Consider the following 23,840-nt stretch of genomic DNA (forward strand, 5'->3'; position numbering starts at 1 on the left):
ATTCTGGTTTTTAGCTCTATTCAACAAATCGCAGAAATTAAATTCTCGCGCATATAATTTCGTCTTGTGACAAGGATTTGGTTTAGGTAACCAGACAAACTTCAACCACAGTCTATTTAGTTGTCGCGGAGGAGAAACAGTGTGTGGCTGTGATAGACTGAGGCGGATCTTCACTACAGACTTAAGTTGTGTTCTACTGTGTTAAATAATGATCGTACGGCTCCTCCTGGCTGCGTTCATGTTTCTTCGGCAGCAAGGGTAAAACCTTTATCGATGAAAAAAAAACGAGCTAAAAATGGAACATCACTCTTTCGCCACAGTATTCAAACACGCGACTTAATGATCGAAACTAGATCCGTGATTACCTTTTCTTAATGAATGATTGTCTAGCCTAGCCTCAGGGATCCGTAACGGAAAGAAATGTGGTGACGTCATCGCAGTTTTGCTTGCGCGAATAACCAGTGGCAGCGATACCTCTATTTCATTTGTTCTCCTTTTCCAGCTTATAAAGAATCAGTTTTCAATGAAAGGGGCCTGCTTTTTGAAAAGATCCACGTAACCTGACAATACAGGCCAACTTCAAACTGTGCTCAGTGTGACTTTAAAGCCAGCTGTGGCCTTTGTATTCACGCCTGAACAGGATGGTTAATGCGCGTTCAAGCAGGTTAACACTAATTTTTAGCTCGATTTCGGAGGACACTTCTGGCAGTCGTAGAACTGCTTTTTGTTTTTTCTTTGTAAATAAATGCAGCCAGAAGAAAATAACCAAACAGAAATAATCCATAGGACACTGTACACATATCAGGAGCAGCATGCGTAAAGCCAAGGCGGCGATGAGATGCGTATTCAGCGGTAATGTCCCCTGAAATTTCATTATTTTTTTGCTTTCTCATCAACCGTGAGCCCTTGAGCCTTTTTTTAAAGCTGTCATATTAGTTATTGTGCAGTTACACAATGTAGGAAATTGTTGTGTCCCCTGTGCTGTGTCCCCTTCTTTCGTTCTGTTCTGTGTCACCAGTGTTCTTTTCTAACGGCCACTTGCCCCTCTTCGCGCGCCGTCGCGAGATGCCCCCCACGGCGGGCCCCCGCGCCCTCTTGTTCTGGGAAGCCACTCCCTCGTGTGGACGCCGCGCCGTCCCCTCTGTCCTTCGGGCGGCAGTTCCTCCTCCTGCGACTACGAACGGGCTGCTCATGGACACAGGCCCGGCTACACCGACACGGCAGTGCCCCGTCCCCGGCCTGCTCCTTCTGTGGGGCAGACGAGACTCTGGGCCACCTCCTCTGTGCCTGCCCGAACCTAGAGGCAGCCCGGCGTGACATGACTGCAGGGTACCGCAACCTAGGGCTGCCTTCCTACTCGGACCAGAACCTGCTGCACCCAGAGCGCAGCCAGACTGGGGCCTTCCGACTGCTGCTGGAATTCCTGCAATCTACGGGATTAGCCACTCGGCTATAAGCCTGGCTCGCATCCCGTGATCCAGAACATGGCCCATATTTCCTGGAAACCCCCAGCAGCCGGCGCAGCTGAAGACTTTGGCGGCAGCTTGTTCACCACCTCGACACCTGCAGTGCTGCCCTGGACGGGAGTGCGGCTCCCCTGATGCCCTCCTCGCGCGCACTGGTGCGTGCGGGGTCCCGACGCGCCGTCTCCCATGGCGGTATCCAGCGTTTTCTCCCCCTGCTGCTGTCCTGACGCAGCCCCCGGCGGTACGACCAGGCCCGCATCCCGTGACCCTGGACACGGCCGCCGGTCCCTTGCGCGCCAGCCCGCTGGCGCCCCAGCTGTAACCACAGCTTCTGCGCGACGCCGGAAACGGCGGTTTTCCTCAGCGCACCCCGCCGCGCTGCTACCCTGCAGCAGTTTAGCCCGCGGTCCTCATCGGCCGCCACGTGGTGGCCTCCTGCAGCCAACCCGGCTGAGCTGTAGTCATCGCCCACCTCCGCCCAGCCTTTCGACCGGTCCGGGGTAATGGGCTGCTTGCCTCCTGCAAGCCCCCGACGTGCACGCGCCACTCCCAGTGCGTGCCGTTCACCCTCCCCTCCCCAGTTGTGGCTGCTGATGCTGCTGCGGGGACCTGCCTTCCTGGACACCACGGACCACCAGCGCGCGTTGCAAGCGGACATCACCCTCCCCACATCCCCTTTCCCCATCCCCGCTCCAAGCTGTGCCCCCGCGATATGGGTGGCAGAAATCGAGCACATTCCCCCCCACGTAGCCACAAGAAGAAGGCAGTTCGGCTTACGCCTCGGTCGACGCTGGGCGCACCCTCTTTTGTAGTAAATAAACAGTGTGAAATTATCGCGTGTCTTTTGCTGCATTGACAACAACGACCAGACACGACAGTGGCGACGAGAAAGTGGATTCGACCCGCGCTACGCAACGCTATTGACAAGCCATGGCTACGCGAGGGTTTCCCAACCAAATACAAGAATTCAACGGCTCATCGTGGGTTGGACGCCTCCAGTTCTACTTTGAAGCTAACAACATCACAGACCCGGCCTTGAAGAGGGCCAACCTGCTGACGCTGTGCGGGGAGCAGACCTACGACACTGTCTGCGCCCTAATTCAGCCAAGCACACCAGCGGCAGTGACTTACGACGACATCGTAGCACCACTGCAAAAGCACTACGACCCAAGGCCATCCGAGGTCTACAGCCGGGCTGGCTTCCAACGAAGAGATCAACTGGAAGGAGAAACTGTGAGCGTCTACATAGCAGCGCTCAAGAAGCTTGCTGCCCACTGCAATTTTGGGACGCTGACCACAACAGCCACCAGGCAGGAAAGAGACACAGCTTCTTCTGCTAACACCACGATGCTTCCCTTGGACGTGATGTTACGTGACAGATTTGTGTGCGGACTGAGTGACGAGTCACTGCAGCAGCGCATGTTCGCTGAGAAGGATCTCACGTTCAACAAAGCTTGCGACATCGCCGTACGAGCGGAGAGCGCCGGTCACCAGTAGAGAGATTCGCCGGAACACCAAGCCGGTACACCAAAACAAGCAACCAGGTACGCAAACCTTCTGTTGTTGCAAAATTGGTAAAAAAAGCACAACGCTGCTGGCGGTGTGACGGCCTGCACAACCCCCAGGAATGCCGATTCCAGTCAGCCACGTGTAATTTTTGCCATAAGCGAGGGCATATCGAGAGCGCTTGCATTACGAAACGGAATCTTGTCAAGATAAAGTCGCCTTCCCAGCCTAATCACAGCGTCGACGCCTCAGAGAATACGCCGCCATCTGATGTCCATGGAACAACATCAGCAGCACCATCTGTGTTGTACGACCTGAACACCATTAATCTCGGCACGCGATCGAAGATTTTTACCGAAGTAAGCGTACATGATCAACTGATTAAGTTCGAGGTGGACTCCGGCGCAGCCTGTACTCTGATCAGTGAGGACACATTCCGAACTTCGTGGCCGTCTGACGCACCAACCTTGCAACAAGACGACACGCACCTGCGAACGTGGTCAGGACGAAACCTGCCGCTATTGGGCTCTGCCAACGTGCGGGTTAATTACAACGGCAAGACCCATACGCTACCTCTGCTTGTTGTGAAGGGCTCAGGATCAAGCCTCCTAGGTAGAAACTGGTTCGCTTCATTAGGCGTGACCATATGCGGCATACATCAAACGCCGAACCAGGATGTGGTTTAGCAACTGCAAGAGAAATACGAAATAGTATACTCGGAAGAAATTCCAGGAAACGAAGGGCCTCCAGTCACACTGGAGTTGTTGGGCAATGCGCAACCAAAGTTTTTGAAGGCCAGGCCGGTGCCGTTTGCTCTCCGAGCTTCAGTTGAAAAGGAGTTAGACAAACTGGAGCAGCAAGGTGTCATCGAGCCGACACAACATTCACAATGGGCCACACCACTTGTGGTAGTTCGCAAGGAGAACGGAGCCATACGCCTCTGCGGAGACTACCGGAGCACCGTCAACCTTGCGACTAAAGCATCCTCTTACCCGCTACCGACACCTGAGGAAGTGTTCAGTATATTACGTGGCGCAAGAGTCTTCAGCACATAGGACCTCACACAGGCGTATCAGCAGGTGAAGGTGAGCGAATCAACGGCAGAATTACTGACAATTAATACACTGAAAGGCTTGTACAAAGTCAAGCGACTGCCTTTCGGCGTAGCTGCAGCCCCGGCCATATTTCAAAAGTTCATGGAGACAGTGCTTCAAGGGATCACAGGAGTTTGCGTCTACCTTGACGATGTCATCATCAGTGGCGCTTCCATTGAAGAGCATGCAGCGCGCATAGAGCTCGTTTTTCAAAGGCTAGCAAACGCAAATTTGCGCATAAGCAAAGCGAAATGCTGTTTTGCGGTGCCAGAAGTGCATTTTCTGGTACACCGAATTGATGCAGAAGGCATCCATCCTACCGAAGACAAAGTGCGAGCGATCACCGAAGCGCGAGCACTAACAAACAAACAGGAGCTACAGGCGTTTCTCGAACTCTCAAGGTTCTACGACCGGTTCTTGGAGCAAAGAGCTACCGTGGCCAACGACTTGTACCAACTCCTTCGGAAGGATGTGACATGGACATGGTCGCCACGCCATCAACGGTCATTCGACGCCCTGAAAGACCTGCTTCGAAGATGTACAGTCCTCCAACACTACGACGAAAGGAAGCCTCTGCTTTTGGCTTGCGACGCATCTCCGTACGGAGTCGGCGCAGTTCTGTCGCAGACTGATGACCAAGGAAGGGAAGCCCCTATCGCCTTCGCCTCACGTACGTTGTCGCAAGCAGAGCGCAACTACGCGCGACTTGACAAAGAAGGGCTCGCCATCGTCTACGCGGCGACACACTTTCGCCAGTACATTGCCGGCCGAAAGGTGACGTTTATAACGGATCACCGACCGCTATTGGGCATTTTGGGACCAAAAAATCATATGCCGTCGACGTTGTCTCCACGAATGACCCGTTGGTGCATCAAACTCTCAGCGTACGACTACGATCTGGTCTACCGCAGCGGGAATAAACATCAAAATGCCGATGCGCTGAGCCGCCTGCCACTGGACGCAACTGTTGACGAACCACCTCCACCTGGAGACGTTCTCATGTTCGAAGCGCTGCCAGATCCTCCGCTTACAGCAGCCACAGTTGCAGCATCTACGCAGAAGTGCGCATCTCTCCGGCTAGTTTACACAGCTGTTCAACAAGGCAACGTGCACAAACTCAAAGAGGACAACTTCGACGCTTACCGCAGGCGAACTACAGATTTGAGCACCCATCGCGGCTGCATCATTTTTGGGTCCCGAGTTGTGATTACGAGAGAACTTCGCGCACAAGCCATGTCTCTCATCCACGCTGGACATAGGGGCATCGTTGCGATGAAAAAGTGTGCCTGAAGCTACATGTGGTGGCCTGGCATTGACCACGACATCGAAACAGTAGTCCGAGATTGCAAGCCTTGCCAGAGCAGCCGCAGCGCCCCGCCTAAAGCTCCTCTCCCAGAATGGGAAAAACCAGACACACCCTGGCACACCTTGCACATTGATTTTGCAGGACCAATTGAGGGCTGCATCTTCCTCGTGGTCGTAGATGCCTACACCAAGTGGCTTGAGATAAGAGAAATGAAACAGAAGACTTCGGCAGCAGTCATTGACAACCTGCGATCACTGTTCGCAGCGTTGGGCCTGCCTCGCAAGGTAGTGTCGTACAACGGAACACCGTTTGTGTCTGCGGAGATTCTCAAGTTTTATCGTGACAACGGGATCTCATCAGTCACATCAGCCCCCTACCACCCAGCAACAAACGGACAAGCCGAGCGCTACGTGGCCGAGCTAAAACGCGCCCTTGAAAGAGATAATACAGGGTCGCTGCAGCGCCGCCTTGCGCGCTTTCTCTTCAAGCAGCACACGACAGTTCAGAGCACAATGGGCCAGACCGCAGCGAAAATGATGTTTGAGCGCGAAATGCGAACCCAGCTCACAGGCATCCTCCCCGAGCCCAAAGCGGAGACGTTCCGAATTCCGCGCTGCGGAACGCTTCATGAGGGGCAGCGCGTCCTCGCCCGGCAGTTTCTCAAAAAGCCACGCTGGGAGGAAGCTACGATTGTCAAACGCATAGGCCTTCGCTCTTTGCTCGTCAACATACATGGAACAGTAGCACGCCGATACCTCAACCAGCTACGTGGATTTACGACGCCTGCTGACAGCGGTCCGGCATCCGAGAAAACACGAGCACCGTCTAACCACATAGCCTGGCACCTCTCCCCGGAGGAAAAGACTTCGCCCAGGGCAGACCTAGAAGACACAGCGACTAACAGCCAGCCTACAAGTGCTTCTCCCCCGAGCGCACAAAGCCAGCGCGCCTCCACGCGTCCGCGCAGACCCCCTGCACGCTACCAGGAAACTTTCTAAGGGGGAAGGAAGTGTTGTGTCCCCTGTGCTGTGTCCCCTTCTTTCGTTCTGCTCTGTGTCGCCAGTGTTCCATTCTAACGGCCACTTGCCCCTCTTCGCGCGCCGTCGCAAGATGCCCCCCACGGCGGGCCCCCGCGCCCTCTTGTTCTGGGAAGCCACTCCCCCGTGTGGACGCCGCGCCGTCCCCTCTGTCCTTCGGGCGGCAGTTCGGCTTCCGCCTCGGTCGACGCTGGTCGCACCCTCTTTAGTAGTAAATAAACAGTGTGAAATTATCGCGTGTCTTTTGCGGCATTGAAAACTACCGGACACGACAGAACTATAGCGGCGCCGTTTAAAACATGCACGTATTCCAATACGTTGTGCAAGCCACTGCTCGTAGAAGAATCCCAGAAGAAAATATTACATGTTTCGACGATTTCGCTTGCATATTTGTACACACTCGTCTTGGGGCCACACTTTTTTTTTTGCAATTTTGCGATGCGCGGCCTTTGTAGGAAGGCGGAATTTCTGATATTAATCAGCAGGAAAACTCTTATCGGACGATACAGTTTGACGCTCTATTGGCATTTAGTTGCAGATGCCTTTAAATTTCTTTCGCTGTTGTCGCTTCTGGGGCCTGGCTTCTCACCACCCTCGTAATGAAGTCGTCTTCGGTTCCATTCGTTTCATTTTCAAGCTTTAAAACTTCTAACAATAACCGGGACGCCACAGTGCACGAATTTAAAATCCACGAGCGGATGACCTGCAGTGATGCTTGTCCTGGACACCCAGTCGGGGACACATTTTTGCGGCCGTTGCATATGGCACACAGCTGCAAAGTGGTGCACGCCGGCAAATGGTAATAGCAGTTGCGAGCCGTTTTCGCGTGCAGAGAGTCGCTGTTTGGTCGATGTCGCTTTGGGTTCCCGCAGGTACACGTTTTTCAAACTGCGCGAGAACTGCCTTAAATTTGTTCAGCCACAGCAGCGAGAGTAATCGAACTTTCGGAATTTTAAAAATTGAAATCATATTGCTAACGGTCGGCTACAAATCTCTCATTTAAATCAGGCGCGTATCGGTAATATAGAAAAAGTTAGCTGATTTAATTTATTCAATCACTTTACTTGTTACCATGACAGGCCTGTTTTTTTTTTCCCCCATCTGCCAACACTGCTATGACTATGCCGCAAAAAGATTCTCTTTACCTCAAAAATCCTATTTTTCAAAATTGGTAAACAATTAGTAAAGTGGGCTTTCCTGTTGCACCTGGTATACATTTGTAGCCCAGCTCCATACCAGCTCATTCAATAAATATACCTGGAAAAGCGTGATAAACAGACTTTTTATAAAAATCTGCTGCGAATTACCGCTCATAAACGCTTCGTTCAGCATCGCAAACACCGTGGTGTGCATCTAGGTAGTTAAACATAATTGCGTCCGGGGTAGCATAGGCTGCAGTTTGGAGAAAATGCTTTGCGATATGAGATATTAACGATAAATTTCACACCTTTGTTTTTTTTTTTTCATGAACGCATGCAACTAGGCGTCTGTACAAGTTATTAACAGATAAACATTAACCGTTACCAACAGAAATTAAGCATTTTAAATATTTAGGGTGAGTTACGGGCGCCATATACGAAGTCTGCGATAGGCAAAGAGTTTTTTCTTTTTTTCTGCAGAACAAAATCTTAAGCTGTTCAAACTTTTGCAAGAAAAAAAAACACATTATTTAAAAAAATAACGCTTAAAAGAATTCTAAACATACTTAAATAACAGATATCGTGACATAATCAGCCATTAGTATTCTGCTGCGGCGACTCGAGCAGGAGACGGAAAACCGACGCATTCAATGTGGCCTTGAATCCCTCTTGTGCCAAACAAATCGCCACAAGAGGTCAATGGCACGCTGCACTTGTGTTTGTTGCGGCAAGTAAATAGTCGCAGCCGCCACATCGGTTTCAACGGCACTAAGACGGCAAAAATCTTTCAACAGTCTGAAAATTAGCTTGTTACCAACCTAGCAAGTAGTGTACCGAAGTGTCTGGTTTCGCAGTAGACGTCACAGTTCGGAACGAACTTTGAAGCCCTGCAGCTGCTACAACGCGTAAAACGTACTGACGCAGCCAAGAGGCCAGCTGGAACTGCTTCGCCTGACCTTCGCCAAACAGCCTCTCCGCACGCTACAACATTGGGAGTGCTACGTCTGGCTGAGGAAGAATTTTTGTTGCGGTTACAACTTTTTTTTTTTAGCTGAAAATTTTCTCTCTCTCTCTCTCTCTATCTCGTGTGTGTACGTGTGTGTGCGTGCGCGTGAGTGTCTTTATGCGAGACTTGTCAGACATCCACTTGTTTACATCGCGCGGCCAGAATAATACGGAGCACGCAACAGGCGACGCATCGAGGAGAAACTAATAGAAACTGCATCTAAGCGCCACCTATCAACAACAGAAAGAAACACTTGACTCTCCGCGCGCAGTGAGCGTATCCGCCACCGAGCACCACTTTTTGCTTCAACCCTAGCGTTATCTTTGCTCGAAAGATGTTGTGCTGTTCCGAGAAATTCCGCCAGGTGATGCCCTCCTACAAGCGGGCTGAGTTTATCGTCGATGTCGCGCGCCGAGCGCCAAGCTGTGTTGCGCTATGAAGCGTGCAGCCTTTCCCTTGCTGCAGTCATGCAGACTATACGTTAAGCAGTGATGCCGATAGGCCTGCGGCAAAGAAGTGGGTCCGTGCCCTGGCGCCTCTCTGCGCGTACCGACACGCATAGTTCCCGACGCTCATGCTAGGTAGCGCGCCAGGTCTCCGGCAGGTCTCCGCAGTCCTGCGACCGTTCCTGTGCTCCGTATTATTTTGGACGCGCCTGTACGCTGTACTCTGTATCGGTGGTACAGCTTATGACGAAGGCGCAAAATAATTATTCCGCTCCAAGAGTTATACCGCAAAGCAATGCCACAATAAGCTACGTCTGCGAGCCTTCCTCCCCTCGCGTTCTCTGTGTGTGCTGTGTCCTGCAGGAATCCGCAACAGGAGCAGAAACATCTGAATAGAAACATGGTACGTGTTTTTTTTTTCACGTGGGATCCATGTTTTGCAGATTTTTTAGGCACCTAACCATTTATGCATCTACTTATAAATCACGCCGAAAGAACGTCATCGTGAGGGTCGTGTATTACATTGTGTTTGTCAGTGCAATACTCGGTTATAACAGTGTGTGTCCGTGTGCGCATTTTCCTTGTGATGCTTAGAACAGCCCCCAAAATTTCGATACCTTGCGCACATGTGATGCATACGTTTCCTTTTTTTTTTCTTTTCCTCAAGCGCTGAACTGTGTCTAAGGCACCAATTGCTTACGGAATGAAACACCAGCTGTCCTGAAAGGCACTGCAGTTAACAAGCTGTGTTGTAGGAAAATACAATAAAACAATCATTGTTAACCTGGCGCGCGTCGTTACACCTTTCAACTAGGGTATTAAGCGAACCGAAATGACTGTATACATCGGCGCTGAACGTAGAAATTAACACGGAATGCTTGTCGGTGAGAACGATGACACGTGAACGTGGTGCAAAAGACAGCAAAAATAAAGTAACAGTTTCGCATGTGGAAATCCTAATAAAGGTTCTCTTCCTTCAATTTTCAGCTTCGCTCGTTTCCCGGCTATTTAATCCGATTCTTTCAGTCTCTATCAACGCATCTATAGCATGACCTTTTCCTGCACACAATCCTGCTGAATCACGATAGGGTCGCACTAATTGTGGTCTTACGTAAAAGTGTGTCTCAAGACGTTTCTGGAGTTTTTTTATAGATTTCTATTTGCATCTTTAAGCATTGTATAAGACGCGTTTGTGTCTAGTGCCCCTTCCCCATCTATTCATGAGTAATATGTTAATTTAGAATGTATACTGCGCTTGCACGGTACTTTCTTCGTTATCGGGCCTGAGTTAGCCTACGGTTATTGGTCCGAGAAGCGCTTGCTTCATTTAGTGCAACAGTTTTACGAATAGAATCATGAATTGAATCCCTCAAAGTACACGCGTAATTACAAAAGTAGTCTTCTTGTAAGAATAATGAGGTATAATAGAATGCGCTTCTGACTATAGGCAGTCATAGCAGGCCCGCATGCGATAGTCAGTGCACTGGGCAACTGCAAGCTGTTCCGGCTAAAGTGCGAGCAGTGTATAAAATTTTGTTCTTTCTTTTTTCTAACGCCATCTGTATCGCCTCCAACGCTATCATGTATGATAAGGCCGAGTAGAGTGCATCCCGACATATCGACGACATTGTTCGCGTTTTTTGGAATAGCTTTGGTATAAGTGAAAGTTGGTATCTTACAAGGCAATAACCGAAGCCAACTAAGAAAATGATCTCTCCTCCTTATATCCATAAAAAAACTTCATTTGTCTTGCAGCATCATTAACGATGAAAAAAACAGGTAAAGCCTCCTGACTACGTCTGTGCCCTCCTGCAGCGGAAGTTACGCTCTGTCATTATCATCATCATCCGGTTGGACCAAGTCCAGAAGAGAAGCCTCTTCTAGTGACCCCTGTGTCACTGGGAGAGGCGCAAGCCAAGAGCACTGTATCCACATTTACTTGCTTCATCGTAAATAACAATAGGGCACTTCGTAAATTATGCTGAAAGTTATTTGAATACTTTAGTTAGGAACCGAAATGTCACAGGGAACCAATGACACAGGTTCACAAAGTCGTCTTCTTGCCTTTGTAGTTCAGACGTCTTTTGTGCTCTCTTGAACTTCGCAACGAACCCTCTCTGCACGTCGCCATATCACTCACTGCCTATGGGAGCAACACTTAGGCATGTGAGTTATCTCCTTCAGTGAGGAGTGTCGTGTAAGTCTGTGAATGAAGTCGTTCACTACATACGCGATTCCAGCACAATGGCTGCTAAAGATGTATGGCAACCCCAATTATTTTCCTTAATTAAAAATTCGTAGGAGGCGCTTAAATATATCTTAACTGGGGGAAGGCGAAAACCGTTTGCGACTCAATTCACTGATTTGAATTTGCCGCGCTTGAATTCATTTCACGACAGAGGAGAAGAGAAGCTGGCGCGAGCGTGGCAGGGAGATCACGTGACATCACAAGGCCCTAAAATGTAACAGACGGGCCCGAGTATCAGCCATTAAAGGCTATCGCCTTAAAAAGTTAACTTACAGTAACTGAGAGTTGTTACTTTGGGACCACTGTCTGGGTATTGTCCCTCAATGTCTTCTGAGCGAGGTTATGTCAAGGCGTGCGCGGGAGACAGCCAAAAAAAAAAACGCGGTAAACATTCGGTCCATCAGACGTTGGCTGCCACGCCATGCCAAGCAACAAGAACTAGGAGACTGCGCCGCTATCATATCGCCAGCGGTCATTGCTCCGGGTGTTTTCTTTTTCATTCTTCGCAGCAAGCCTCTCCTTTACGTCACGCTCCCTCATATAGCCGTCCGTGAACCCGAACCGGAAACAGATATCGTAACCATACCCGTCGCTTCTCTCACTTATCTTACATTTTTCCTTCCGTCCTTTCCACCGCAGACGCCGAACGCGAGGAGTGTAAACCTGAATTACTAAAAGTTTTCACAGCTCTATCTTAAATATAGTACCCACCAGAAAGGCATGAAACACTGCACGCTTGTAGACTTCGTTTCGCAAACCACTTCGGTTGTTATACTTGGGGCCCCTGGTTTCGATATTTTTTTTTTGGGTGGGGGGGAGGGAGGGGTTCGTAATGGGGATGACATTTCAGGTTGCTGGAGTGAAAATTGGGTGCTATTTGGTGTGTGTCTGTGTGTGTGCAAATTCTAGTAGAGATCAGGTGATCAAGGGTAAAGTACTCACGGATAAAGGTAAGGTTATCAAGAGTAAGGTTATCAAGGGCAAGCGTAATCCACATAAACCAAGGAGCATAGGTGATGTCTCTATTTTTAAGTTGCAGTTTTTCGTCATCTGGAGATAATAAAAGGAGAAAAAAAAAACACGCCTCCCTTGGGATCCGAACCCACGACGTCTGAATTTCGCGTCCGGTGCTCTCCCAACCGAGCTAAGGCGACAGCTGTTCAATCTGCGGCGGACGTTGTACGTCCTGTGTTACCGCGAGTGTCACGCAGGAAGGCAGTCGCACAGTGAGGGAGGAAGCTGTGCACACGACAAAACAGCGTGCGTCAAAACAGTGCACAAAAAAACTGCGCAGCGACAAAACAGCACAGGGAAAAAACAGCATGGCGACATAACAGCACAGGGAAAAAACAGCACGGCGACATAACAGCACGTGGAAAAAACAGCAAGCGTCAAAACAGCACGCTGGACAAAATGGCACAGCGAAAAAACAGCAGGACGAAAGAAGAGCGCAGGGAAAAAAATAGCACGACGACAAAACGGCACATCGGAGTGCGGTGCAGCGCTACTATAGGGGTGAAGTCATAGCCATAAACAAACGGTAAATGACAGCACATACGGCAGCGACCTTTGAAGTTCGCGACTGTTCGTTTAACAGACTAATTTTCTCGAAACATCAATGTTCGCGACATTTGATCAACGCTAAGTTTCTCGCTTAGAAGCCAATTTCTTCAGAACATCAATTTTCGACACATTTGACCCTTTTGCTCAGGAACCACAAGAAACACCTAACCTAACCTAATAAACACAGGTGGGAGTGAAGTGAAGCAGAATTGTAGAATGAGTGCAGGGAATTTCAAGCAAGTAAGGACTATACATAGCCACCAGTTCTGCCCTATGCGCCGTTCAAGCAACCCTGTTCCTGAATCAATGAGCCAGACCTGTTTCTTAATGAACCCGACGAAACGAGCACTCGCTAACTCTAAATGTCGCTGCCGCAGGTGTTGTGATTTACCGTTTGCTTTTATGGCTGTGATAGCTCACCTCTCCAGCAGCGCTGCACCGTACTCCGATGGGCTGTTTTTTCGTCGTGCGGTTTTTTCCCTGCACTCTTCTGTCGTCGTGCTGTTTTGCCGCTGTGCCGTTTTGTCCGGCATGCTGTTCTGACGCGTGCTTTTTTTTTTCCCGATGCTGTTTTTCCCTGTGCTGTTTTGTCGCTGTGCCATTTTTTCCCTGTGCTGTTTCGTCGCTCCGCTGTTTTTTGTGCGATGTTTTGACGCATGCTATTTTGTCGAGTGCTGTTCTTTCGTGTCCCCGGCCCGAGAGACAGACTGTCGAGTGGACGGATATTAAGAGGACTATGTAGAATTGTGCAGGATCAGATGGAGCAGTGCAGGGTTAATTTCATATCACTGATGCAGGTCCTCCTGTAGTGGTCGTATTTGCGTTAATTATTGTCAGAATGGTGACGACAATTCTGATCATGGTCATGGAAGGGCTCCTTGTCCTTCGATGGGCAGAGTTCGAGAGGTATACTGCTGATGTGGCATGAGTATCCGCTTTTCTAAACTGATGTTCCATATGAACCGGTGTTCTGCACAAATTCGGTCACAAAACTAGATTTGAAAAAACCGGGGTGCTGTTTAGTATTTGAACAGAAAAAATAGAACGTCCTTTCCTTTCCTTTGTTGAAATGAGTTTACTACACGACAAGACGAGATTTCCTCAAATCTTAGATTTCGTTTATCATTATGTTCCGCTATATACTCCCGGGTGCCTAAAGTAGAAGATACTGCATCTTAAAGCCATTGACCTGCGCCTCAGTAACATAAGTACTTCAGTCAGGAGTCAAGAATATTTACAGGTGACTCAATAAGTTACGAGACCAAAAAACTTCAAACGATGAAACAGTACTCTGCCTCGTTTTTTTTTTTTTTGGTTGAGATGACTACAGAATCTAGAGCACTTATTTCACTTCCCAGGCTACAGCGATTGTGGAACCCAGGAAAAACATATCACCGGAAGAGGCGCAAAAGAACCTTCAGGAAACGGCAGAGTTGGAGCTTGGCGAGACGCCGGAAGTCAAGGCGAAATCCTTGTCAGAGCTACGGCAGCTCTTAAGCGGTACGTCGCTCCCTTCCAGCATACCATTTAATTTTCAGGGCAAACATTCTGGCAAGTCCCGTACAAAAACTTAATTCTGTTTAGCTTCTAACAAGCTCTCTAACGCACACTTTACCACATGCACCACACGCGTGCAGCTCGACAGCTTTACGCAGCAGGCGAATATCATTATTAGATAAGCATTGTCGCTTTCCTGCATTTGCCTGCCAATTATGAACACGAAAGCTTGTACGTACTAATCACCTCTTTTGGAGAGGTAACGTTGTTAAGAGCTTACAACAGAGTGCCTTTCTAAGTGATGAGCTCTCCTGCTTCAGTCTATTGACAGAAGGAGGGTTCATGTATTCTAAGGCCACTACCTTGCTATTCACTTTAGTCCATGATCTATAAAAAGAGAAGCTTATGTACACCTGTCGACGATTAACACTATGCTGTGCTATTTTTCAGCCCGTTATCATAACCGCACGCGATATAACATTCTGCCACTTAGCGTGAAGGAACCTGCGTAGCCCGCCTGCGTCACCTAACACCTTTCGGGGCAAGCCTTGTCCCTGCTCACTGCGTTCGCCCCGCTGCTCTGTCGAGTAAAATACATTAGCCTGGTCTCCACCGTGTACAAAATAATCGTAGAAAATGTATTCTCAATTGTTTCGTGGTTGGTGCGTCATGCATGAGCCCGTCGCCCGGCGCAATAAAGCAGTAACACATTGTACGTCCATTTATTGCGGGAATCCTGAAAAAAATCGGCAATACCCAATACGTAGTTCAAGGAGCTGTACTACTACACTTTGGTGTTTATTTTTTCAGAGCAGACAACCTACTTGCACGTTTCTACGTAGCGGCTGTTATCATTCTCGATCACTTCATCGTTTGTCGCTGTAGTATATAGCAAACAGCGACATTAACCGCCGCTGAGCTTGCGGCAATCCGGGAAGCCATTCACTATAGTGGTGAAGCGTGTCCTGAAATGATTTGTGTATTTTGTGACTGAATAACAGCGCTGCAGATTAGAACGCGTAGTGCGACTATGTTCTTTTCAGTATTTGGATGAAGACATCGCTGAGCTACACTCAGGAAAAACAAGCCGTGATGTTGAGTTAGACCGCGAGACTCTAATGGAGAACCAAAAGCGCACTCAACGGTTCTGCACGAACACTCCTTTCGTTTTTGAGACGGGACCTCATGTGTTTCTTTCCCGGCTTCAAGCGCTGTATGACATCTAGGTTCTGGACTTGAACACGCATTCGCAACAGCAGCCAATAAACGAAGTATACCAGAATGATTTCGGCATTCCGGGCAGCGTTCACTGGAAAAATGCAAGTTTTGTACGTAGACTAAGATTAGACGTGTCATTCACGTGGCGGTAGTTGGACGTGTGGCCTCTAAGAGTAATACTTGTTCCGACATCCATGATTTTGTGCATTACGTCCTTGCGGACAGTAAAATGCATAAGTGGGACAGACTCGCGTTGGCAGCATGCTTGGCGCATTTCAACGGTAGACAACTGTTGGAGGCCACGGTACAAGTAACTTGGCTGCATGTTTTAAAAGCTCTCCCTTTCCCAAGGGTGCACCATAGTTAAAAACAGAGACCATATCTTGCATTTAATGCCACGAGTTATAATTTCTAATTCATTTTTGTCTGTTGTTTCACTGCCGGATATTTCTATAGGAGAACAATGCCTCAAGATACCTCCCGGAGACGACTTTCTATTGATGTTTCTTCGCACCAAGAAATATAGAGTTGAAGAAACCTTCCATATGATCAAGAAATTCTTCCGTACGCAGCGAGATACACCAGAGTTCTTCAGAGACCTCATCCCAGCGAATGTATCGTTGAAGACGATTTGCCGGGACAACGCACTTTTCTTGATATCGCCCACACCTGACGCATTTGGCAGGATCACGGCGATGATGAGGCTAGGTGAGTGAAGTGCTATACTTTTGTTGGGGCAGGAAAAAAATTATAATGAATGGACTTGTCATCAATTAATATGACCTGCAATTCATTTCTGTCCGGATCAGGTTTCAACGAGCGTACACATTAGCATCTTATCTGCCTAACAATCCATAAAATGTAAAACTATCATTATCAAAGGACTACTTTTAGTCATCATGTCACTAGATTATTCATTCTCTATTTCCTGCTCTTTGGATACGCGGAGACTAGTGCACAAAGTATTAAAGAAACTAATTGCCGCTCCTCTAATTATCAAGAAGGCAGTAACGCACAAATAAGAACGTATATGATCCTTCCGGGAGCGAATGCCTGCAAGATTCCTTCGGTATTCATTTCGCTGGTCTCAACATTCTTTCCATAGTTGGCCAATTAAACTATGAAATATTTCATAGTCATTGCAGAGGTAACGAGTGAAATCGAAAAATCGCAGCACATCATTTGGCATTTCAGGCACAGGTCTTTAATTTATGCAGGCGAGTTAAGGCCAGAAGCCCTGAAGCGCCTTGACCGACGCTATGCATCGGTTAAAAGTATGTCTGCAGCAACTTGGGGCAGACCTCGGACCATCAATCCCGCGGGCGAAGCATTTTGGTGTGAATTCGGCTTGAACTACTTAAAGTGAAGCGTGCCTGCGCCCACTTCACACCGAAATGCTTCGTCTGGGGTGATTATAGTTGGAGGCCTACCCCAAGCTGCTTTTCAAACAGCAGTGACTATTTAAATAGTCACTGTTATGGAATCGCAGCCCCGATATCAACTGCATTTAAACAGTACAAAGCTTACTGGAATGCACTAATGGTACACACACAATGTTTGTGTGGCAAGTTGATATCCTCGGCACGTGACGGACGTGGTGCAAGATAAGCCTCCTTTTTGTAGAAGCCGAATACTTATACGCTATATTGGATACTGCACGACGGTACAAGGCAAGGTCACACTGGTACTAGTTATTCGTGCTCACATTTTTTTCTAGTTACAGACACGAGGTGCTCAGCTATTCTCTCCCTTGCTTGCATGATGATTTGCTATGTAAAGCTATGTAAAGCCAGGGCTGATCTTAATCACATTCTGTGAGAATGCCCACAGGCTCCCTCTGAGGGAAGCATAAAGCCTTTAGAACAATGGGAGACCTTATTACTCAGCTCCGATCCGGAGATTCAACTGAAGACCGTCCGACTGGCCGGAACCGCCGCTAGGGTCCAAGGACTCCTGGCCGTCGTCTAGTTTGGAAGCCTTAAAGCCTTCCCTACATCAGTTGGACAAATAAAGTTTTACAATCCAAAAAATCCAGAAAGATATATGAAAATCTTGTGTGCTCCTAGGTGCCTGGAACTCCGATGTATGCTCCCTGACTGACTTCGCTAGAGCGGCGCTTTTGGTGTGTGGCAGCTGGAACCGCCAATATTACGTTCAAGTAAAGGGTGTGACGGGAATCGTGGACTTGAAGGGCCTCAACTTTCATCACGTGACGCACTTATCACCGTCTTTCATGATGAAAATCGCTCACATAGCGCAGGTGAGAAAACAGCTCTCGTTGTCTAGTCTGGAGGTTTACCTTTGCAAGTAGCCTACTATCCGAAGAATTCGGTTGCGCATTATTACAAAGTACATTGCCAGGCCAGTCCGCTTCTGAACTACAATGAATGAGGAGGTATTTCCTAAATGTGCTACAAAGGCGCCTTAAACGTGGAGCTAGCTTTTTCTGCTCTTCAGTAAGAGCATGCAAATGTTATTTGGAAGTTAAATAATTGTCACCAGTGCCCCTTAGTGAAAACGAGCCGCTTCAGTAGTGCCCAGCAATTTAAAGAATATACCCCTTTCACTGTCAGAAGGGTTCATGTGGTCACCCGCATAGCAAATTAAAGTCTGTTGAGATTAAAAACAGACCCACATAATTGCCATGAACAGTAGTTTTTCTATGTTTTTGAATGGCTTGCTTGTTGTTTTTTTTCCTTTTGGATTCAATCTGTCCGGCTTTCTATCGTTGCGGTGCTTATCGTTGGGCATTTGTAGCTAATGGTGCATCCACCTGTCGCAAGGTCAGTCAACAGGCCTTATGTGCTTAGGCTGTCCAGCATACATGTATATGAAACACTAGTGAAAGGAACTGTATTGTATTGTGTTTTTAATGCACGGAGGCGGTATCTTCCAGTGCATATTCAGTGCGAATGGAAGTGTTACTGCACAGCTTGTTATCATCTTTCTGCGCATCTTTAATAGTTTCCCTATCTATGTTATTGGGCAGTGTTTACGCACATGCATATTCTTATCGTCATACAATACATTCGGCGTCAATAGGAATATTTTCTGGTAATCTAGCGCGTAAAGACTACATTTCGGTGGACATAGAGAAACCCGTCAAGGAACACAGTAAAAACAAAAAAGAAACGAGGTTACATTGCATTCAGGATCCTAATCAAAAAAGTCGTACTGTAATTCTGTGCATTTAACTTAATTTTTCCATAAACAAGGCACCCCCCAAATCAGCACTGGAGTTGTAAGCGGGGTCCGTATATTAATCAAAGTGAATATATTACTGGTTTTCCTCACAAACACAAAATGGGTACACAAAAAGAGTAGACTAAGACTAAAAATATTAAAAAAACGACATTACGTACAGTGTGATGTTTCATTGTTATGGTATTTCCAGTTCAAGTGTTTTATTTGCTTGTTTGTATGAACGAAACAACTAATGTCACATAGCAGTCTCTTAACTCTTTCCGAGCTTAGTAGAAAAAATCGAAAAGATACCTAACTTGTTTAAATTGGTTGCGTGGCTAGGGTGATAGATGAATTTAATCGTAGTAGACGTGCCCCTTAGTATTCGTAAGCGTTATCGGAGGACAGCTCATAATGTAATGAATCTGCCAGCAAGTTTAGACCAGCACATATCAAGACGTGACATTATGGGCGCATCTCTGAAACGATCCCTTATTCTGATGATAATTTACTCGTTCTAAAGAGGTTCACATGGTCTTCCCGTTCGACAGCAGGCTAATACACATCTCGTCCATTGATGGTTGCTATTGGTTACAGCATCTACTCTTTGCGAGGCGCCCCCATAACAACGACAGCAGCCAGCCTCAACGATCCCGGTGAAAAACAGAGAAAAATAATTTCCTACCACTCAAACCCGCTGAATGAGATCCCGGCCCGCACATTAAGACACAATACCTGCGAGATATCTGCACGCATACTTCTGGAATAGCCGCAAGAGCTCTCTATAGCCTATTATCTCAGTTATGTTCGGTACCAGTTAACTTTTCGATAACCACAGCCTTCAAGAAGATAACACGCAACTGTTTGCCGTTTCGTGTGCAAGAAATGCCAAACATGCTGCTTGGTGGTACGAGCGGCACCGAGATTGTTATGTCAACAGGTCCGTCAACGCGCTCGCAAGTGCCTGGGTCGGCATCGCATGTACATCAACTGCTACCCGGTTGGTAGACTAACGGCCATCGAGCAACTCACCATGACTTGAATGCGACTTGCCAAGAATGTATTTACTCAACAACGCTCTACAGAACAGGTTGTTACATGTATACAAATGTTTCGAGATAGCAGAGAGAAGGGAAGCTGTTAAAGCCACATTCTGAATAAGTGTGTAACTTTGGAAGATACGCACAACAGCTGCGTAGTTTGGTTAGAGATAACGTAGCGCGCACATACACCGAATCATTTTTGAAGTGCTGCACGCTTAGCAGGAAGGCGACAGAAGCACACTTGTTGGTGCTTCCGCATGTTTCTGTAATCCGTCATTTAAGGCCTTGCCTAGTTCTGCTAGGCACCGCTGTGTGCACATCTACGTCTGTAGCGTTGCGAGCTTCGTTGACGTTTCTCTCGTTGCTGGTTAACACTTTCAGGACTGCTGGCCAGTACGGATAAAGGCCGTCTACATTATAAACCACCCGTCGGTGTTCGAGGGGATTTTTGCGGCGCTGAAGCCGTTCTTGAGAAGCAAGATTCTCAGAAGGGTAAATCTATTATTTTTTCTTTCATTCTCCGTGCTCCGTGACCTGTATTGTGTAACCAAAAATCAATTTACAGTTGCAATTGCTCACAGCAAGAAGACCTGACAGCTTGCGCACCCAAGACGTTCTATCAAAAGATGAGCGTGTAACTTAGTTTTCCGGTAGTATTACTTGAGGAACCAGGGGAAGCGTGCTGAAGCTCTCAACATTTACTGCTTCAGATGTCTAGTTTATTAAGTTGCGCCCTGCATGGCCTGCAGACAGGCGCAGTGGTGCGATTATGTTTCTGTCTTGGTCGTCGTAATTCAATTGCAGTGACTCAGAGCAACGCACCGGAAGTGTGTTCAAGCGAACATAGAAGTATACTGTTTAAGTTTCTCAGTTGCATCACTTGTTCATGGAAGCTGTACGTTTAGAAAATGCGTCACAGCGACGTGTAAAACTATTTCAGAGAGATTCCGGGGTATTTATGCTGCCTTCTTTCCCCGTGTATCCTAGGGATTAAAAGCAGCCTCTAAAAAGACATGTGCATGTGTAGTGGACAATTTCATTGCAGAATTCAGGGTTTTATTATTCCGGTCCACTGTTAGCATGTTTTTCACGGTGCGAAATCAAAAGGTACGAAGCTCGGTTTTACAGGGCTAGTTATATCTTAATTCGCCGGATTTGCGTCAACGCAGAAAATTTACCCGACAGTTGATCGCTTCGTTCTTTCTTTTTTTTTTTGAAGCAGAATGGGCTCGCAAACGAAAATATTGTCACGATGCGGTGATTCTAATTTTCCTTGCAATTACTGTGGCCTTCACAACTGGTAGCACGTGACAGCAACTGCAATAACAATGCATAACGGCTGATTTTTCAGTGGATACAAATTTCACGCGCATGGCGCTCTGCGAGTCAAAGTTCGTAATAGCGGCGCCCTTCAGTGAAGAAAACACATTGCAGTACCGCTGTTTTCAGGCGGAAACCTCGTGAATGTGACACTCTCTCGCTGCACGAATGTGATGCATCTCAATGTTCTACTCAAAACGGTGTGCTATCTCGCGGTCTATAGCGGACTTTTAAACGCGTTAATCAGTCAATAGTCTTAAAGATAGTGAAATATTGCCGCTTAATTTATTTAATTAGGACACATGAATCGAGGCAAAAACCTAATGCGCCATTGGCTGCCAATGGAAGTGCTATAAACGCAGGAATCATGGGGATTACCTCTCAAGAGAGCTACTCCTCTTGCCATTTTGTTCAATATGAAGTGCATAGCGGCTCTCCAAGAGTTTTGTTGTGTTAGCGGCAGAATAGCAGCTATAACACCGACCTAATTTTGTTCTTAACGTTGTGCTTAGCTTTCTCCTTGTTGTGTGTCCGCGTGACAAAGTGACATGTTTCTTTCGTATCGAACGCGACACCCGGGATGCTCTGAGAAGAGCAGTACACTTGTGCTCTCTGTTGCGAAGCACATTTTGTATGGCTGCTACTAAAGGTTCTATGAAACGAAAATTTCATGGTTGATAGTCCCCTTTATTGCATACATTACTTGTCGGCCACTTTTCACGTGCGGCACCCGGATTGCACGTGGTGAAACAATTCTTGCACCGTGGTAGCACTATTCGTGGCAATATTTTGCTGTCCGCTTTGAACGACTGGAAGAGTACGTCCCAAAATTACCATGTTCATAGTGTTCGTGCTTCAGCGTTGTCGAAAATGCGTCAGTATGAGCCATTAATGAACGTTGTTGTACAAGGCATAGCGGTCGCAATGCAGTTCTAAACTGACACGCATGGCCTCCGAAAGAGTATGGGTAATCCAGATGACTTTCGCAAATATCGTGCCAGCCTTTCACATCTATTGTGGATCCTCTAGAGAGAGGAGCTGTATATCACCGCTGTCTACTTCGATTTCCTTTTTGCAGATCCACTTCGTCAGTGGCGACGTTTCAGAGTTCTGGAAAAACTGCCCTCCCGACCTAGTGCCAGAGGAGTTTGGCGGTGTGCAAAAGTTCGATCACGACCGTCATGAGGAGTTTGTGTACAGCAACAGCGATTACTTTGAGGGCTTGTGCCGTTGCGGATACGCAAAGGAGTGAAATTGCGTTCCTGAGAGATCGCAATGGCATCAATAACTTGTGTACAGAAGGATTGCATGACGGCCTTCGTTCCAGAAACTCTTCACAGCGCAAACGCTCTCACTGAGGAATACTAAGGCCATTTCACATAAATTTCATATGCATCAGCAGCGGAACACAAAACAGGAAGAAGAAGATAGTACAGATAGTAGTAGTAAAGAAAGTAGTACAGTACAGTGTGTTTGCGCTGTTGATACATATGCATCGCAACCAACTAGCCCAGCAAATAGTGTTATTCAACTACATAAATTTCGTTTGTTCAGCAGGACTGGGTTCCAACATTTCATACTCTTAATTTTGAGAACAAAAATTAAATACTTTGAGTGATTGCAAAACACGAAAAACATAGCAGATATCGATGTAATGGTATATAGTATTCCTAATTGTGAAAATTAACTGATCACAGCGTTTAGAGTACACAGATGAGAGCATAAATAAGCCGGAAATAATACGTCTTATTACGTTGGACATGTAGAAGTCATGCTCTTCTGACTTGTACAGACCTCACATATGGGAAGCGGCAATATGGCTACTGTCTAAACCAAATGGCTTGCTTCATTCTACAGCTAGTTAAATATGTAGCTTTTTTTCCTAGATTTTAAAGAATTGACAAGGGTGAGGCGGTGTGACATCTTGAAAACTCGGGTAGTAAGCGAAGGTCAGAGAATTCCTTGGCCATGACGTCACTCATAGTAAGTTGACTTAGCTTCTCGTTTTTCGAGTTCAGCTTATTCTGAATCATGTAGTGCAGCGATTGCTCAATAAATTCATTTCTGCCTTCAGTATCTTGAAAGAATTTTTCTTATGTCTCCACGGCTCGTGGATGGGCTTACAAAACACGGAGCTACGCGCAATCATAAAATTTCCTTATTCCCACAGGTGAAGTTAATATCCAATACTAGGAGGGACATAAGATTTTCCCCCTGAGATGTCCCATTTTTTTATTACCGACAGAATTGACAAATTTTACAATCAAATCGAAGTTAGGAACATGTTTCTCACCAGTACATTATTTCTTCAACATTGTTCCCAGCAGCAGCGGTTCGCTTACACTATCGGTTCTAGATCTTTTTTTTTCATTATAGGCCTCAGTGCACGAAGCAGTGTTTCCTCATTCACCTTACAGACCTGGCCTCACGCCATTAGACAGATGCAGTTTTTACAATATTTACAAACATCGTAAAGGCCAGAGCTTCGCGTTGGACGAACAGCTCACTACTGCAGTTCACCGCTGATGCCGGAAACCGCCGTTTTCATTCTTCTATAAGACGGAAGAAGTATGTCCCTGATGTTGAGTGGATATGTGGAACAGGCATGTGCCCCTAGAAAACAGGCCAATTTGTTTCAAAGGATGCGTCATTCCATTTCATGGCTAAACAATTACTATTAAAAAGTGGGAGGCCAAACATTTGGAATACTCCTTGTATAGTTGCAAGCGGCCGCTGCACTAGCACGAAAAAACAATGTTTACTAGATG

General features: G+C 47.2%; 2 protein-coding genes across 2 annotated transcripts in view; both read left to right on the plus strand.

The window, feature by feature from the left end:
• The first annotated feature begins 2,396 nt into the window (after nucleotides 1–2,396).
• Nucleotides 2,397–5,356, plus strand: LOC144129806 (uncharacterized). The gene is made up of 3 exons (XM_077663875.1): nucleotides 2,397–2,933; nucleotides 3,758–3,992; nucleotides 4,371–5,356. The coding sequence occupies exons 1-3, from the start codon at nucleotides 2,397–2,399 to the stop codon at nucleotides 5,354–5,356; spliced, it is 1,758 nt and encodes a 585-aa protein (XP_077520001.1).
• Nucleotides 5,357–9,131: 3,775 nt separating this feature from the next.
• Nucleotides 9,132–23,840, plus strand: part of LOC144129807 (uncharacterized) — a 76,291-nt gene continuing 61,582 nt past the window's right edge. Inside the window, exons 1-6 of the mRNA XM_077663876.1 lie at nucleotides 9,132–9,403; nucleotides 14,170–14,311; nucleotides 15,983–16,234; nucleotides 17,593–17,786; nucleotides 20,134–20,244; nucleotides 22,151–22,320. Of these exons, the coding sequence (XP_077520002.1) occupies nucleotides 9,401–9,403; nucleotides 14,170–14,311; nucleotides 15,983–16,234; nucleotides 17,593–17,786; nucleotides 20,134–20,244; nucleotides 22,151–22,320 (872 nt within the window). The 5' untranslated portion in view covers nucleotides 9,132–9,400. The remainder of the gene's footprint in view (nucleotides 9,404–14,169; nucleotides 14,312–15,982; nucleotides 16,235–17,592; nucleotides 17,787–20,133; nucleotides 20,245–22,150; nucleotides 22,321–23,840) is intronic.

The sequence above is a fragment of the Amblyomma americanum genome, chromosome 4 (genome assembly GCF_052857255.1).
Source record: "Amblyomma americanum isolate KBUSLIRL-KWMA chromosome 4, ASM5285725v1, whole genome shotgun sequence".
NCBI classification, from domain to species: domain Eukaryota; kingdom Metazoa; phylum Arthropoda; class Arachnida; order Ixodida; family Ixodidae; genus Amblyomma; species Amblyomma americanum.